This window comes from Cydia fagiglandana, chromosome 21 (genome assembly GCF_963556715.1).
Source record: "Cydia fagiglandana chromosome 21, ilCydFagi1.1, whole genome shotgun sequence".
In the NCBI taxonomy this organism is placed as follows: domain Eukaryota; kingdom Metazoa; phylum Arthropoda; class Insecta; order Lepidoptera; family Tortricidae; genus Cydia; species Cydia fagiglandana.
Genome location: NC_085952.1, coordinates 14,845,255 through 14,864,213, shown reverse-complemented (window position 1 = coordinate 14,864,213; position 18,959 = coordinate 14,845,255). Strand labels below are relative to the sequence as shown.

General features: G+C 38.5%; 1 protein-coding gene across 2 annotated transcripts; it reads left to right on the top strand.

The window, feature by feature from the left end:
- The first annotated feature begins 2,592 nt into the window (after positions 1–2,592).
- LOC134675165 (facilitated trehalose transporter Tret1-like) lies at positions 2,593–18,649 on the top strand. Of its 2 annotated transcripts, none has more exons than XM_063533348.1 (6): positions 2,593–2,749; positions 3,941–4,023; positions 13,514–13,576; positions 16,668–16,828; positions 17,073–17,248; positions 17,503–18,649. In XM_063533348.1, exons 1-6 carry the CDS (start codon positions 2,602–2,604, stop codon positions 18,444–18,446), a joined length of 1,575 nt encoding a protein of 524 aa, XP_063389418.1. In that variant the 5' UTR covers positions 2,593–2,601; the 3' UTR covers positions 18,447–18,649. The 2 variants fall into 2 exon arrangements, with proteins under 2 accessions (XP_063389418.1, XP_063389419.1); XM_063533349.1 differs by lacking the exon at positions 2,593–2,749 and adding an exon at positions 3,432–3,513.
- Positions 18,650–18,959: the final 310 nt, after the last annotated feature.

The window sequence follows — 18,959 nt, the reverse complement described above, 5'->3', positions numbered from 1 at the left end:
GAAAAACTCATTGGTACGAGCTGGGGTTTGAGCCCGCGACCTCTGGATTGAAAGTTGCTATTACATTACAAATAATTAGAACAAGTCACAGTGTTGTCTTTCTGCTCGATGGCCCTTTGACTGCCTGGTAAACAGAGATGAATAGCCTGCTTGCTGTCACAATACAAAACACCCTTAATAGAGTGTTTTCACATTGCCAAAGAACCCTTGGAGGAAGATTTACTGCCTTTAGCAACGATAAGCTTACAACGATACTCATGTGTGCTCCAACCCTTACACTAAGCCTTAGCCTAATTTACATAACAAACAATCCATGTTTACATTGTTTACAAGTCACAGCGATATCTCTTTCTGCTCTGTCCCTTTGACTGTCTGGTAAACAAAGGGATAAATAGCCTGCTCACTGTCACAATACAAACTATTACCCTTACTGTTACCTAGTTACTTACAGTCGCCTTCAGATATATCGGAGCGGTCAAGGCGCTCACAAATATCGGAACACGCCTCTATTGTCAAGGCGCTAGAGGGCGTGTTCAGATATTGTGAACAGCGTGGCCGCTCCGATGTATCTGATGGTGCCCTTATTCAATTATTGTATTTCTGCTCTTGACGAATCGATTAAAAGGGAAGCTTACGAAAAATTGTAGTTTTTATATTGAATCGTTATACACTTTTACAAAGGCAAATGCAATAAAAAAATCACACGGAAATTACATATTTGCAAGGGCCTTAAACCTTATTAGGCTAAATCGGTTCGATAGGAAAAACCGGTCAAGTGCGAGGCGGACTCACTCTCTAAAAACACTCGCACGTCAAACTATTATATCGCTAGTTTCAACAGATTTGAAGGATTGAATAGAAAAAGAACTCTATCGACAACGAATAAAGAGTGATTTTCGAAGAGCAGTGAAAATAATAGCGTGCAGTAGTCAAACACAATATTTTAAAGTCGACGACTGAGCTATGTATTACGTCGATCCTCAATCCGGCCTTTCAATTTGAGGTGCTGCGCCACAAATAATAAATAGTCATACCAGTAGACGCATTATAATATGAGATTAAATTAATAGACCAGAATATGAGAGACGGTATACAGACGAATGCTCTGGTTCGGACAAATGATGAGAAGGGACGAAGATTACGCAGTTAAAAAAGGCTTTAGCTATCGGCAAAGACTCAAAGAGAAAAGGCAGAGAGCGCCCCCTAGCTACTTAGTAGACAATCGTAACCGTTGGCTTTCACTAACATAAGTACATACTTAAATACCTACTAATGGGAAAAGTAAATAAAAGCTTGTAAAAAGCATAAAATTGAAAGAAACTAGAAAGCACGAAAAACAGACATTATTTTGATATTGATTTCAAATGTTACTTCAAAATTGGCCTCTAGATCGGTCTATGTTTGGGCACTGGAAATGTATACTGTGCTGTGGAGCCGGCGGGCTTAGGTGCGAAATTCCCGCCGCCCCAGTGGCTTTGCCGTCTCCCGGGATTGCACTCCGGGATTCTAAACTGGACAAAAAAATAACCGTAGCAATACTACATTTTACTTAAAAACCTTGGCAAACCTTTGGATAGCATACACAATTTAATCTTAGCTAATCAAAACTTTTATTGTCCTATATCACAACCTTTTTTAATGGCGGGTAATTTTATGTATAGTTACTGGGTAAATGTTCAAGGCTGCGGGTGGAATATATTTATGGAGAAGGGATAAAAGGATAGTTTATGCTCTAGACCGGCCCGCGCGGGGCACATGTCATTTTCTATGATGTGTGATCGGTGATCACCAGGTGCTTTCCATAGAAAATGAAGCACCGGAAGCTCCGGCCCGTGCCCGACCCGGTCTAGCGTGAGTCATCCTTACCTGTCCACATCCATACGTGTCAGATTAGTTTACATTCATTTGGACAATTGTTTAAAAGTCAAAAATATTGCCAGAGCGTCGCCTATACAGGTATATTCCGTCGGTGGTAATTGCCTATTAACCTGCATCTATTGTCCAGTCTATTTCTATTTCGCAATAGCCATACAAACGTGAAAACCGATACACGTAGGTAATAATTAACTTTTGATATGTTTCCTCGCATTTCTCTCCAAGACGTTTGCTTCGATTTTTCTGACCTTTGACTTATTGATTCCTTATAGGGTCTCGTATTACGGACAAAATTGACTGCTGATATTAAATCAATGAATCTTTTGAGGTCATAGGTCATGTATTTAACTGGAAAGGGACTTTTAGAGACGATTTAATAATTATCGGATTAAAAATAAATAATCGATTAGATTAAAATTCAAGATAAGTATTATCATATTTAAAATGCAAAAAAAATATGAGAAGAATAAATATTATGCGACAATATTACACAAATCGAACTAACAGTGTATTCTGATTTTAATAAATAACAGGTTAACAGGTTATAAATTTGATCAAGATTTTGTTATAGGTAAACATGATATCCAAATAAATGCCCTTACAAGCATTTAAACCCAGAACCACTGTCTATAAAATCTTCATAAAGTCTTAATTCTAGCTAGGCAGTATTTATGGAAAGTTTTGGAAAGTATTTACTAAATTAAATTATTTTTCAGTGAATCCACAATGGAGGCTGAAGCGAGCGCGTCGCACGCCGCCCCGATCCTGGAGACAGGGAACGGCGACGTCAAGATGCTCAAACGGATGGAGACAGTCCCCGATATCAAGAGAGACACGGCGGGGATTACTACGCAATACATCGCCACTGGCATAGGTAAGATCATTATGACTATTTCTAGTTCCTATCTAAGTAAAACGTATAAATGTGTAGTAGGTATGAACATATTCAAACGGATGGAGACAGTCCCCGATATCAAGAGAGACACGGCGGGGATTACTACGCAAAACATCGCCATTGGCTTAGATAACATCATTATGACTATTTCTAGTTTCTATCTATATCTAGAATGAGTCGCCTTCTCGCGCGCGAGTCCTTAATTGAAGTCGCGCAAAACGTATGGAGTCGCGCGCTAACTTAATATGCCAGCAGGTATGATACTTACAGCCCGATTCTAACTTTAAGATACGTCAACTAATAGATCTAGAAACGATATGGCGTTGTGACGTTTCTTCAAACAAATACGTCACTTTTGACACTGACATATCTATAGTTCGTTTTTTTAGCATTAAAAAGAACTCCACAGAAGCAAGCGTGCAGTTTTTATCAGGCTCTTTCATTGTTAATAATTATTGAAATATCTAATGTAGCATGGTCAATACATATAATTTACTTCAAATTATTACCGCTAAAAGTGCTGGATGTAGAACCACAAGCTTACTTCTGCGAAGTTCTTTCTAATGCTAAAAAAAACGAACTATAATCCATATCGTTTCCAGATCTATTAATTGGCGTATCTTAAAGTTCGAATCCGGCAGTTATTGTGTAAAGAGTAAACATGCTCAAACGGATGGAGACAGTCCCCGACATCAAGAGAGACACAGCGGGGATTACTACACAATACATCGCTACTGGCATAGGTTCTAGTTTCTATCTAAGTGTAGCAGGTATGAATATATTCAAATGAATGGAAACAGGACATACCTGAAATTAAGAGAGATACAACGGGGATAACTTCACATTTATCGCTGCAGGCATTGGTTGGTTGATCATTATCATTTTAGCATAAAGTTACCAATCCTTCCAAAGTTACCGTCCTTTTCAATCTATATTCAAGTAGGGCATAGTATTTTGGGGCACTGGCGATATAGTGTAACGCTGCTTATTCTAGAGGTATCGGGTCGTAAAAATACAAAAACAGATAGAGTCTGATCTCGACTGCGACAGACAGAAACAGAAAATATATTATATTTTCACACATATCTGTGCTATTGTTATTAATAATAGCACAGATATGTGCACTGTTATGACAGTTTAGGTTTACGAGTATGTTTCTATCTGTTTCAGTTAATCTCGGAGCCTTCGCGGCCGGAGTTTGCGTAGCCTGGTCATCATCAGCACTGCCGCTTCTCACCAGTTCCTCGGGTGCGGTAAGGGATTCATTTGTATGCCACTAGTAGCATATGCTGAGAACAAAATATGCAAGAGCTAATTTTGAATTTGTGGTCTCTCAAGCGAAGAGAGTAAAGGCCAGCGCAAACCGGCGGAGCGCAGCGCAGATCACTTTAAAATTATCAATGTATTTTCTTCCCTATTTCAATTACCTTCAGGTATAAATTTAAATGCTTTGAGACCGACCTCGGAGCATCACGGAGGATTGTTACTCAAAGAACAAACAAACACACATTTACACACACATTTATTTATGACAAACAAACATAGATGACAAAAACATGTTGATAAATATACAATGTGTAAAATTTTATACAATGTATTTACAATGTATGTATATTGTAAGTATTTGTATTTGAACACGTACAATACTGACAATAGAGGCCTGTCCAGATATTTGTGAGCTCCTTAGCTGCTCCGATATATCTGATGGCGACTGTACAAGTACGCTGGGCGTGCGAGGATAAAGCTATGTAAATCGTTAAAGTATGTGATACTTGCTTCGCTATTATATCTACGAATATCCTCCTCCAAGCTCCCAAGGCACATTGTCTTCTCTAATAAATCAAATTACAAAAGTTCTAGCCACTAAAACCAAGTCTAAACTGCACTGCGCACTTTCAAACTTGCATCGAAAACAACCCTAAGAACGGTCTTATGGAGCTCAATTTAGCCTTAAAAACTATGAACAACTTTCAGTTTCGCGCGAAACTCAACTTTACCTCACGTATTTTTAAAGTACATATTTCTTTAAAGTTCTATTATGACGAAAAGCTTATATTTGTAACAAAAATAACCTTTATAACGGCGACGTAAAGTCCTATTTGGCGCAAATTTGGTTATTTTAAGCCATTGGGTACCGGTATCATAAGTCAGGATGTCACCGCATGCGGGTGTCGCGTCGCTGTGGCAATGTTTGTACCTATTGTATGATTGGAAATATTGCTCAAACTGTAAAAATAAACGTATTGTAATCCCGACAACTCGTTGCATCACAAAATAGGCAAATATCTACCACCACCACCACCACACAGTGGTTATGACCACTTCAAATTGATTCTAATTGAAGGAAAGGTAAAATTTTTCATATTAACAGTAGGATTTTTTGTATTATTTTTTATTTATTTTTGTAATTGCCCTGGCACATTATTAATAGGTACTTATTTCATCGGAAGATTTAGAGAAGTTAAAGGATGGTTCATTATTAATGGCGGAATCTCGTACCAGAATATAATAAATAAATAAATAAATAAATAAATATTATAGGACATTCTTACACAAATTGACAAAGTCCCACAGTAAGCTCAAGAAGGCTTGTGTTGTGGGTACTCAGACAACGATATATATAATATACAAATACGTAAATACATAGAAAACAACCATGACTCAGGAACAAATATCTGTATCATCATACAAATAAATGCCCTTACTGGGATTCGAACCCAGGACCATCGGCTTCGCAGGCAGGGTCACTACCCACTAGGCCAGACCGGTCGTCAAAACTCGTAATATACTCGTAATAGTTGGGTTTATTAAAATCTTCGCTTAGTTTTGGCACATTGGTTACTAGTTTATTTATCCCGTTATTTAACAGCTTGTTAGATTTTATAGAGAATTAAGAATAAAAAAAATTAATAATATAAATAATTATAGCCCAAAAAGACCTGTCCGCCCTCGGAATACCCAACTGGCGTGAAGTGGCGCAGAATAGGGCAGAATGGCGCTCTCTTGTGTCAGAGGCCAAGATCCTCTTTGGGTCACTGAGCCAGTGATGTATGTATAGCCGGCGATATTACCAGCAGTGGCAATATTCCCCTTCATGTAACAGCACGTCACTAGCTCTCGAAACTCGAAAGTTCGGGCATGAATTTCACTAAATATGGCCTAGTTTTGTACATTTTGCGGGTTTTAGACACATTTACACGGGAAACTTGCCAAAAGATAGCAATCATAGTATAAAGGAAGCCAGTAGTTTAATTCGGCGTTTGGGAATAATTATCGCTTCTACCGTCCGGACGAGCCGAAGGGAAAGTATCTATACTGTATAGGTTGGTTATGTCCAGTTTATGATTTAAATACCTACCTACATTTTTGCAGTTTTATACGGTTTAATAAGTAAAATCACAGTACGAGTAGTAAATGGGTGATAATTTTCTAGTAGACAGTAGTTTAGTTTTGTAAGTCTAAAAAGTGAAGTAAGTAATAATTAATAATAAGTGAAATATCTCAAAATACAAAGTTTTTTGCAAAGTTACATTACTGATTTTAACTCTTCCACAGACTTATGAAAGTTATGAAATTCTGTAGCTTGCCAAAGTGCTGTTACAGTGTATTTTAAATAACGCATTTATTTTAATGTTTCCTTCATGTCTTGGCACGCCAAATAGCTGCACACCAACATCTGCAGCCTAATTACACCAGTATTTTATTTAAACGGCAGTTTAAATATAAAATGACCTTGAATTTATTTTTGAGGGCACTAAAATAGTGGGATACCTAACCTACATACTAAAGCAGACCTATATCAACGTTTACTTGCTTTTATCATCGAGTTTTCTGTCAGTACCTATACCTACTACTACCTACTTGTATTTATCAGAAAGCTCTGCGACAGTAAATATTTGATAATTGATATTTTTTCAGGTAAAATTCTACAGCCTACAGTTAGGGGCGTCAATGCGTTGTAAAATTAAATAAGTAATAGTTAAGCTATACGTACTTTTAATAATGATTCCCTGTATCTATTTTACTGTGACATATTGAATTATAATTTTAATTTTATTTATGATTTTACTACTGACATAAACAATAAATTTGACAGGTTATTTCGAATATTAACTTATTATATGGACATACATTTCCCGGTCAGAAAAATCAAAACTAATAATAAACAAAGTTCAGTCCCATGGTTAACTGACGAACTATCAGAATACATTAGATTACATGATGATTTTCAAGCTATAAGATGTCAATATCCTGAGAATAGTTGTATACTCGATTGTATTACTCATTATCAAAATTTAATAAAGTCTACAACAACGAAAGCTCGACAAGAGTACGTCGAAAAAAGGTTAACGGAGACTAAAAATCGCGCGTCGGAAATTTGGAACATAGTTAATAACGAAATAGGCACTAAATCAAAGCCACATGAAATCTGCCTACGGGACCCAACATCTCACAAAAGTGTACCTGAAAGCGAATTGCCACACACGTTTAACAGGCATTTTATTTCAGTAGCATCTAACTATATTATACAATGTGATGAGTCGCATTCGTTAAGTTATTTAAATAATTATATTAGACATTTACAGGTGCCGATATTCACCTTACCTACGGTAACTCGCGAACTGTTAGATAGTGTTATAAGGACCATGCTAAAGACGCGAAAAACTGTTGACTTGTATGATATGTCACTGAATATCATTCTGTCTGTTTGGCCTATAGTGTCTAATATATTGGTTGTGTTAGTCAATGAAATGTTTTGTATAGGTGTATACCCAGATATATTAAAAAATACCCGTGTATGCCCAGTTTACAAAGGAAAAGGGGATAAATGGGATGTTAATAACTATAGACCAATATCTATTGTACCAACCTTATCAAAAATAATAGAGGCCATCATGTCTTCTCACTTGATGTCACACTTAGAGAAAAATTGTCTACTGACTAAAAATCAATATGCGTACCGAAGACATATGTCGACAACCAGTGCTGCACAGGAAATTTTTGATCACATTGTTACTGGGATGGATGAGAAAAACAAGATGGCAGGCATTTTTTGCGACTTATCCAAAGCTTTTGATGTCATTAGTCACAAATTACTATTGAACAAAATGATTCACTATGGTATTCAAAATAACACCCATAGACTATTTACTTCTTTTTTGTCAAACCGAAAGCAGATAGTAAAAGTACTGTCTAATGGTAAAATACTAAAATCAGACACCGGCTCCGTAGATGTGGGAATTCCCCAAGGTTCTGCTTTAGGAAATACCCTATTTTTAATTTTTGTGAACGATCTTCCGTCAAATATCACTTCCGGTCTCTCGATTTTATTTGCTGATGACACAACTGTCATAGTCAGCGCGCCTACCTTTGAACAGCTTTGTGGTAAAATTAATGAAGCATGTAGGCAGCTGCAGCATTGGTTCTCAGTAAATGGGCTGCTCTTAAACGTTACTAAGTCAAATATTATGTTATTTTCAGGTCGAAGTCACAATACAATGCCACCGTGTGTGAAAAGCCTCCCTATGCCCATGTGTGATGAGTGTCGTTTTTTAGGATTCACACTTGATACTCAATTGAATTGGAAGATCCATATTGATAAGCTCTGTAATAGGTTGAGTGGTGCAGTGTACGCGTTGCGAAGACTGAAACTTTTAATCTCAGACGACACGCTGCGCCAGGTATATTTTGCGCACTTTCACTCGCTGATGTCTTACGGCACTCTAATTTGGGGTAACTCCACGGATGCCAAAAGAGTGTTGATAATACAGAAGCGAGCATTGCGTACGGTCGTCGGGGTGAATGGTAGACACTCTTGCAGAGACATTTTTGTTTCGCAGGGGATCATGAGCCATTATTCTCAGTACCTGTTCGAGGTGATCATGTTCGTGCGAGATAATATAAATATGTATGAACAAACGAGAGCGCCCGAAATACAATCTCGCCGGCCACCCCGATTAAGAATGATCTCGCATCGGACGGCACTAGCGACAAAGAACCCACGCGTAATAGGACCAAAGTTCTATGAGCATCTACCCGCTGATTTAAAATTCGAAACATCAGACGAAACATTTAGGCGCAAACTCAGAAACCTTTTATTGAATAACCCTATGTACTCCGTTAAGGAATTTTTCGATCTTACTTTTGCATAATTTTAAATTTTATTGCCTTATTACAACTGACATATTTCTGTTATTAAATATTTTTATGCTAAATCACTCATCATAACGAAAAATTGACATATATTTCATATTTATATTTCTTGTGAATTCTACCCTGACGATCCTTTTTGGGAGATAAAATATTAAATTATATAATGGTTTATGGAATTCTTGCATGTTAGTTTTTAGTTTTTGACGATTGTGATGTAAATTCTTATAATTTTGGCTTAGGCAAAGTTGTATTGTAATTTATTTCATGAAATAAATAATCTAATCTAATCTATAGTGAAAAAAATATATGATGAATATGACAATAATTAATTAAGCCCATCAACATCATAGGCCTTTCAGTCTATTGCAGACTATACAAACAGTGTCAGGCAGGGCGACAACGTTTTTCATGGCTGTATAAGCCAATACGGGAGCGGCAACCACGACCACAAAACTGGCAGGTGTAGTGCCCGTGGCGAACAGATGTCGGGCTGATGACGCTTGGCTCGCTTACTTGCTTACTTAATTAAGCTAGGTATGTTGATTCACAAAAACGTAAAAAATCTTTATAAAGTTTATGATGTTTGTTCGCAAACAAGTCGTTGTCAGGTGCAAATATACAACATAATGACAAAAAAAGGCTTTGGGAAGATTCATACATTCAAACAAGATAATGTATACAACAGGGGCTTTCTAAAGAAAATCTTCTTTTGATCCTCCTATGAAAACAAGTGCCGCAAGATGTTTTCCATCTCATTATAAACCTGCTATAAAAGTACTATCAAATCAGGGTTAGTAAGAAAGCAATTTCCCCAAGACCCGCAAAATGAGTTAATAGAAACTTTCCCATATAATTAAGTAGGTGGTACTTAAAATTTATCAACTCCAAAGTAAGCTTTGCCTTCTGAATACCGAAGAAGCTAGTTTGAAAGCAGTGCAGACGGGCGTTTATGTCCGCAATAATTTATTGGCTACGTGCAAAAAAAAAAGTGCAGACCACTTTACTTCTACAGTGCACTTCACAGCGGCAGCAGCAGTGTACTTTGTGTGTGTTCTGCAGGGTACTTTGCGTCTACCTATTTGCAGTGATATCTACACAGTCGATTCAGTTCCATACAGTTGCAAGTGAAAGTTGCATGAAAGCAAGTAATACAGCCGTGCGACTTTATTCCATTATATAAAACACGTTTTGATTTTCGTACTCGTAAAAGCCGATATAAACTTTCAATTTCAGTCGTACATCATTTGAAGAATACAGACTTTAGCTATAGCAAACTTAGCTTAGCGTACTCCCATTTTAAGGACCGGCAACGCACTTACCACCCCTCTAATATTGCGTCCATTCCGATGGTAATCGCTTACCATTAGGCGATTTGTCTGCTCGTGTGCCGTGCGATTCCGGAGGGCGTACTCTGGAGTGCCCTGTTACCAAGTGGCCGAAGGCCGTCAGGACGCCCTAGGTACCGCTGGAGAGACGAAGTGCAGAAAGAACTTAACCAACTCGACGCCGCCGACTGGACAGAACCGAGAGTGGCATGGCGGGTTTTGATGTCAGAGGCCAAGGTCCACTTCGGGTCATTGCGCCACAGCAGTAAGTAGGTAAGCGTTTCGCCCGCCGCAAACCTGCCCGTCTACAACCCGGCGTGCGGACAGGAATGCTCCCCCGGGATAATTTATCGGCGCCCGCTAATGAAAACAATATTTATGGCACCCCGGCTTATTACGGCACCCGGGCTATTACCGAACCCGGACAATTAGTCATTTACGTGCTGAGATTGTTACTGTTTCTAGTAGGCCAATCAATCTATACTCTGTATCTTTATGGCTCCTCTACACGATGGGCCAACGCCGGCCATTTATGCGTTAGAGGGAGCAAGTGATATTGCTATCTCATTCTACCGCATGGCTGCGTCCCTTGGAGTGGCCGGCGTTGGCCCATCGTGTAGAGGAGCCATTAGGCATATGTCCAGCAGTGGAAGTCCTCTGGCTGATATGATGATGATGATGATCTTTTGGTATTTAAAAAAAAGTAAACAATATCTACCCTCAAATGGCTTATTAAGCCAGTTGAGGGTAGATGGAATCATTACACGATCAAATGATGTAGGCTAAGGTCAGGTCGTTTAGTGACAGGTCCAGGCAGTTTTGTATTTGGTTGGTTAACCAATAAATTTTATAACAACCCGAACATGTACAAATTATTTGTTAACATTTATTTATATACCTAAAGATACAGAGTATAGATAAAAATGTTTTGAGGAATCCACAGGAAGCTGGAAATAGTTTTAATACGTTCATTGGGACCTAAATGCATGTATGTATTAGGTGATTCGAGTGCGCAATCCCAGATTTTGTTAGTGTTAGGTGTTAGCTGGAATAGGTAACATTTTCTGTACCAACATCATCATCACTATCTATAAGCATAGTACAGTTTTCGTCGTAATTAATTTCTCATAATTTAATTAAATAATTTTCTCAAAAGTTATTTATTCCTTTACCTCTCGTGTTAATTGATGGTCCCAATACGACAGTCCTTCAAGTCTCTTTAGGTTGGGCTTCATTTAAAATATAATCGAAGAAATTCATTATAGTTATTTTCATAATTTTATTAAATAATTTCTTAAAATATAACTGAAAAATTTCCATGTTTCGATATTGATACTCTGTAATTACAGTGTTACATCGGTAAAATCAGACCGATATTACGTTATTTCGGGATTCCGGAATTGCGGTATTTAAGTTTTAGTTGACTACTCTCTTTTACAGTCAAAATAATAAAATTTATCGCCAAAACCGCCATTTTGATTGCGGCACTGCAGTCTCCAAACGCAACCATTAATCATAACACGTTGGAACGCAACTGCAGTGGATTTTACTTAGGCCAAGCGCGCACCACGATTTTAATTTTTGCGACACGATTTTAGAATCACTTTCACTGCGCGCACTGCGATTAAAAAGTCGACGATTTGTTCATTCTCAACAGGGATTTCGTACTAGTTGTTTGTGTCTTTAATATGCGATCGCTGTATGACTTTGAGCATTTATAACACAAAGCTGATCCCCGTCTATTTCCATAATTAAATGGTCAATGGTTAATGGTCATTTTATTATCGCAGTGCGCCCCGCGTACAACTCCGCATGCTGCAATTCACTTTGTGACCATCGCGTCGCGAGTAGTCGCGGAAAAATTTGACAAATCACAATTTTAAAATCGCTGCGTTGCATTTTAGCGACAAAATTATCGCACGACAAAAATTGTAGTGCGCGCTTGGCCTTATATTACTTATTGTAGCCCATTTTGTTGGCACTTATTGAAAGTAGACCGCTGGAATACTGTTATACCTCGCAACGCCGCCAAAATGCAGCTCCCATACAATCGAAGTTACGCTTTCATAAACGACACACTTGAATGCTTAAATTAGTTACTTAATAAAGAATATTTACGTAACATTTATCTATGTCTAGTACTATACTCTACACTCTTTACTCTACCTATCTCCTACCTATCTTCTATACTCTGTCTCTATCTCTTCCTTTTTCTTTTTATTTTTCTTTTTTTATCTCTAATTTTATCTTTATACCTATTTAAACAAAAGTAAACAAAATCTACCCTCAAATGGCTCCTTAAGCCGAGAAAACATTACATGATCAAATAATGTAGGTTAAAGTCAGGACGTTCAGTGATTGATCCAGGCGGTTTTGTATTTGGTTGGTTAGCCAAAAAAATTTATTAATACCCGAAAATTTAGAAATTGTTTATTTACTTTTATTTGAATGCCTAAAAGTACAGACTATGTTTTCATTGCTATTTGTTATTTGCGCAGGATCGGGGTAGAGGGGCTACCGCAAAAACCGAAATTCGCTAATTGCGGGGATCTTTCTCTTTTACTCCAATGAAGGCGTAATAAGAGTGACAGAGAAAGATGCCCGCAATTTGCGAACGTCGATTTTCGCGGTTATAGCCCTGTTGGCAAGCTCTCGTCTCGGAGGCCAAGATTCTCTTTGCATCGTTGAGCCAAAATAGTTCACACACCACACACAACACAAATAAAATAGAAGTTGTGTCTATAGGTACTCGTAGCTTCTCGCTGTAAACTGGCCACACTTATCCCGCAGTAGGAATTTGTCATTTATTTACAAACAAGACATATGACAGTGGTACTATTAAAACAAATTCATAACTAGCTTAAATGTAAAATAGGCCCTTGAGGAATGGAAGGGATGTTTACAAAAACAATAATACTGCTTAGAGCGGTTGACACTTTTTTAAGAACATTGTTAATCGTTTCAGGTGTCAACCAGTGTAGTCAGTTATGTTGTTTTTGTAAACATCCCTTCATTTGTACCAAGGATGCTGGTGGCATTTTCTCGCTGTATCGCAATACTGAGGAACGGAACCGCAAAAGGAACGTTGTGCGAGGTAGCCGCCAGTTTTTCGGTCACCGTACGTCAACCATACTCTTCGCGATTTCTGCGAACAATTTATTGGGCCTAGAGTTATAATACACTATCCGTATTGACCTTACGTTATTAGTTTTATTAGATTAATAGCGAAATCAAAAATTAATGATGTTCAATATTTTTTTTACAGGAACCAAGTGAAATGCGAGTGGAACAAACTTTGCCGACCAACGGAACTGAAGCCAGACTTGAGGTACCTATACACATCACCATAAAATATCACTTAACACTACTTTAACTCCACCGACCCTTTAAACGCCCTACTAGACACTAAAAGGGCCATTTCAGAATAGAGTCGGGTACGTAATGTTTTTTTTATATACGGGATCCGAGGTACAGCCATCTCACTCACGCTTACGCTCAGTGAGAGAGAGAGAAAAGAACCAGACCTAAGGAGCTTTAAAAAAGCTAAACATGTCGAGCAATAGTCGACTTAAAATACCTACGTGAGTGACCGGGTTTAATATACTTAATATGTCAACGGTATGCAATACAGATTTCTGCTGGTTATTAAGGTAGATAGACGTACGCGTCACATCACTCACATCCCAGATAATAGTAGACATTTTTGTACCCCAAAAGCTCTCCTTTTGGAAGTCGGTTAAAACAATAAGCAAGGTCTCTTGCGTTTTAGCAAATACCTACTAGAAACAAATGAAAAACATTCCTAGGCAAACATACCCTGCTTGAGGTAATGCTGGCTTTACACGAGGTAAGCTACTGTTGCTTAGCACATCTCACTTGCATTTGAACTGCTTGTGTATACAGTGAGCATCATTAGTAGCGAATGACACAATTATGCCAAAACATCTGCCACCCTGGATAACTTTTCCAAATAAAGATAAATCGTTAGTTTGCGTTCAAAAGTATACGTTAACGTCTAATATTTTTTCTAGGTATATATGGATGGTGTTAAGCAAAAATGTGTCAACCCATATAAATTTTTCAATAAAATTTCAACTTTAAGCGTCAGTTTTTTGAGTTGACATCTTATTGCAAAATTAATGTGGGTTGACACATTTTTGCTAAACACCATCCATATTGCTTTTTGATAAGCTATTTGAGAATGGTACAATCAAGTGTAAAAATAGGGCTGTAGACAACTTACTCAAAAATATGTCCCATAGTTCTTAATTCGCTGATATAAGAGCTACGGGGCATATTTTTGAGATGATTTGTGCACCCATATTTTTTACGCTTGACTGTTACTGCTTTTACTTTTGACGTGTAGTTTGATCCGTTATTTTTGATGCTGATTGTATAAATTAAAACCATACTGTCATAGGGAAATTGCAAGTGTAAATAAAATAAGAAAGAGCTCGCTCAGTTTTCTAGTCACTCGCAAGATAAGTTCCATATTTCGGAGAGCTTATGTCGCCATTTTCAAGCTTTTTTTAAAGCATTTACAAACAAAAAACTAGCTCCAGCCAGGCGTGTCTCACTCCGCGATTTCGTCGCTTTGCTACAGGTAGCTAAAAGCTCATTCGTTCGGCCCCAATTTTGGGGTTTGCCATAAGCCGTGCGTGGCGCTGTCGCCACCTAGCGGCCATATCTGTGCGCGTCGTGACAGACGCGTTTTGTTAGAGAGTGAGTCTTCTGTACTTAGTACTATTATTTATTCTGTGCTCCAGCTTTAACTAAATTACCGCCCACTCAAAAAGTAAAACTTCCGTCCCTAAGCACCGCCGTAAAAGTCGCTAAGCTAACTAAACACGTTTAAACCGAGCATAAGATATTCCAGTTATGTCTGCTCCCCCGGGCTTTAGTAACGCAGTTTGAGAACCGCAAATGTAGAAAAAAGAACGTGCTTGGAAAAACGGAGCATTTTGAGAACAATAACCGAGTTAAATGTCTGTATGCATGTGGGTTGTATGAATAAATTTCGCATGGTCGCTTGAGGGGAAAGCTGATATTATATACTTACTTACACATATTATATTTTATGAAGCCATCGTGTCTTGCTTTTGAACAGTGTTTGTATACACAATTATCTATATAGATACAGATGAAGGGATCAGGACCATCATGAATGCTTAATAGTTATAGATAAAAAAAGGAATTTCTCATAAATGTAAAAAACAAGTCATTTTTGATTTCCGTAGGTTAAGGTTTTGTAGGTTAAGGAAGCGCTGGTGGCCTAGCGGTGAGACCGTGCGACATGCAATCTGGAGGTCGCGGGTTCAAACCCCGGCTCGTACCAATGAGTTTTTCGGAACTTATGTACGAAATATCATTTGACCGGAGTAATCCCAATAAAGCCTAGTTTACCCTCTGGGTTGGAAGGTCAGATGGCAGTCGCTTCCGTAAAAACTGGTGCCTACGTCAAATCATGGGATTAGCTGTCAAGCGGACCCCAGGCTCTCATGACCCGTGGCGAAATGCCGGGATAACACCAGGAAGAAGGAGAAGGTTCAGGTTTTGTCCGTTCGCCCGTAGCGTTGATTTAGCGCCCTTAATGCTATAAAAACTGCGCCATAACATTTTTAAACAATGTTTCTTGTTTCATTCTTTTAAAATTTACAGTTAAATTAGATGATCTCGAACTTAGAAATTTCGTTAAAAGGATCACTTTACCTCTATAAGGTTTGAATACTTTGAATTGTTATTGTTTAATGAGCTGTGAATTAGCATGGAGAAATTATTAATAAACTTACAAGTTGTTATATTCTAGAGGAATTTTGTTCGTCTCTATTTATTTTAACAAGAACACGCAGACTTTTACATTATACTTACTCCAGTAAACGTAAAACATTTCCTTCAACTCGGCAACAAGTTCTAATGAAGATGGATCCGCGAAGAAACCTCATAAAAACTTGCCGAGTAATTACGGTACTGCCCAATTGATTGTTGGTACTAAAATACCCACATATTCTAGGTATTTTTATGTCCATAGGCGATGATGAACGCCATTCTGCCACGGCTCATGGGAGCCTTAGTTGTCAAGCGGACCCCAGGCTCCCATGAGCCGTGGCAGAATGCCGGGATAGCGCGAGGAAGAAGAGGCGATGATGAACGCTTCCTAATTAAAGGTACCGTTCGGATTCTGACTACAATTACCCACTGTAGCAGTATTGGGGATGGATTACTGCCGACCTGCATTCTTGCCGCAATGTCAAATTCAATGTTGAAGGCCGGATTTTTGACATTTGTGGCAGCAATGCAGTCGGCATCAGTGTTGCGGGGCATGAGTGCAACAGTAATGCTGATCTGAATCACAACGGCGGTACCTTTAGACAGCTATGATTGCGATTATCATAATAGTAAAAAATCTTGTTTATCCCCAGCTAACAGAGTCCGAGGCATCCTGGGTGGCTTCCCTTCTCTGCCTGGGCGCAGTCTTTGGCTCCATCCCTGCTGGACTCATCTCGGAGTACTTCGGGCGGAAGAAGACCCTGCTGTACCTGGCACTGCCGCTGCTTGTCTCCTGGATCATGGTTGGCTCAAGGTACTACCTTCTGAGAAAATAAACTTAGAAACTGATTAGAAGGAATATGCTCCATACCATCACTTATCAAGTACTGTTTTCACAGCTGCATGCTTGAGAAACTGATATCTGCGGTCCCTTTCTGACAAATTATTTCTGTCAACAGCCTGATCATCTATGGACTGAACTCAGTACGGTTCACGGCAACCCTATTTTATTTACGGAGCCGTTGTCTATGGCTATTAACCACCTGTTTCTCTTCCAGTCCGAACGTGTACGGTCTGTACGTAGGGCGGTTCGTGGGCGGCGTGGCCGTGGGTGCCTTCAGCGTGGCCATCCCGCCCTACGTGGCTGACATCGCCGAGAAGCACCTCTGGCCCACACTGGCTAACTTCTACCACGTGCACTTCTCCTGTGGGATACTGTTTGGATACATAATTGGTACTTTATTGACACATTATTCTTCATTCTTCGTTACACCGATGGCATATATTGGGAAGCCTCTAGCAAGAAAGATCCGTGACCTTTGTCCAGCGGTCGACGTGTTTCGGCTGATATGATGAAATCATAGTCACAATTCACACACGTCACAAAAACAAATTAAAAAAAATATACATCACTTGCGCTGTTAATGGTGACACTTATCTATTAAAACTGATACTTCAACGTGAGTTCATACAATTTTTTCCTTCCAGGTATGGTGCAAAGCACATCCTGGCTGTCCATCCTCTGCGCCAGCATTCCGACCGCCTTCTTCATCGCCTTCATCTTCCTCCCCGAGTCTCCTGCCTACTACATGTCGCAGGGAAAGAACGCCGAGGCCAAAGCTGCCATGAGATACTTCCGAGGCATTGACAACGATATCGACTCAGAACTTAAAGCGTTGAAAGAGCAAATCAGAAATTATGCAAGAAATAGAGTAACTTTCAAACAGCTCTTCAAAACGAGGTCCACTTTGAAAGCACTATTTGTCTCTTTTGGACTTATGATCTTTCAACAGATGAGCGGTATATACCCTGTCCTTTTCTATACAGAGAAGATCTTTAAGGATTTCTCAATCTCTCTTAATCCGCCAGGAGCAGCTATAATTCTAGGGTTCTGCCTAGTTTCTTCAACATATTTCTCAACTATGCTCCTCAGGTCTTTTAGAAGAAGAGTCTTACTTATGATTTCTTTTATGACCATGGCTGTAAGCTTAGGTTCCTTAGCAATCTATTACCATATGAATGCTGGAAGAATTCAGGACAGCAGCACATGGGTACCTCTTTTCACTCTCTGCATTTATGTCATCGTATATGCCATGGGTGCTGGTCCTATTCCTTGGTTGATGCTGAGAGAAATCTTTCCTGCTAATGTGACTAGAAGAGCATCAGCTATAACCGCTGGTTTCCATTGGTTCCTTGCCTTTGGAGTCACAAAGCTATACCAGAATTTAGTAGCCAATGTAAAGACCGGTTGGACATTATGGCATTTTGCGGTTACTTGTATAGTTGGAACGATCTTCGTTTATTTCTTCGTGCCTGAAACGAAAGGGAAGACGTTAGAGGAGATTCAACAGGCGTTTGATGGGATACAGAAGAAGAAGAAGCATAGGCATGTTATAGAAGTTGAGAGCTTGTCAGATGCTGAAGCTGTGTAAAACTAAATCTTAGAAAAATGTTACGGCAATCCTACTTTAATTTAGGAATAGAAAGATATATCGGATTTATACGATCCAATTAATTTTAAATATTTCAAAGTTGTTATTTGTGTTGTTAATATTCCTGGAAATTCTCAGTTAACAGATGGTATACGATAGATTTAGAGACACTGGTTTTTATTATTGTATAAATATATAATTATGTGTAAACAATTATTTTGTTTAAAGGAAATCGAATGTCGAAGATTGATGGGATATATATTATGTGGTTCGATTCGAAAATTTTCTACCAAAGTTAGGAATAGTATTTCGTTTTAAGAAATACTTTTATTACTTATTTGTTCGAAAACCCAATTACTTAAATATTTGATGGAACGAATATACTTTGTAAACGATGTAGTTTGAATATTTATGTTTGAAGCCTACGATATGTAAGAAAAAACAAAATACTGAGTCTTACTATGAGTTTGAATTATTTGAGAAGATCGAGTTTTAACAAGAATGATGAATGAA

Excerpts from the sequence above, each read along its gene's own strand:
- LOC134675165 (XM_063533348.1), top strand. The coding sequence starts at position 2,602 with ATGGAGGCTGAAGCGAGCGCGTCGCACGCCGCCCCGATCCTGGAGACA. Across the intron at positions 4,024-13,513 it reads TCACCAGTTCCTCGGGTGCG|GAACCAAGTGAAATGCGAGT; the intron begins GTAAGGGATTCA and ends TTTTTTTTACAG. Across the intron at positions 13,577-16,667 it reads GAACTGAAGCCAGACTTGAG|CTAACAGAGTCCGAGGCATC; the intron begins GTACCTATACAC and ends GTTTATCCCCAG.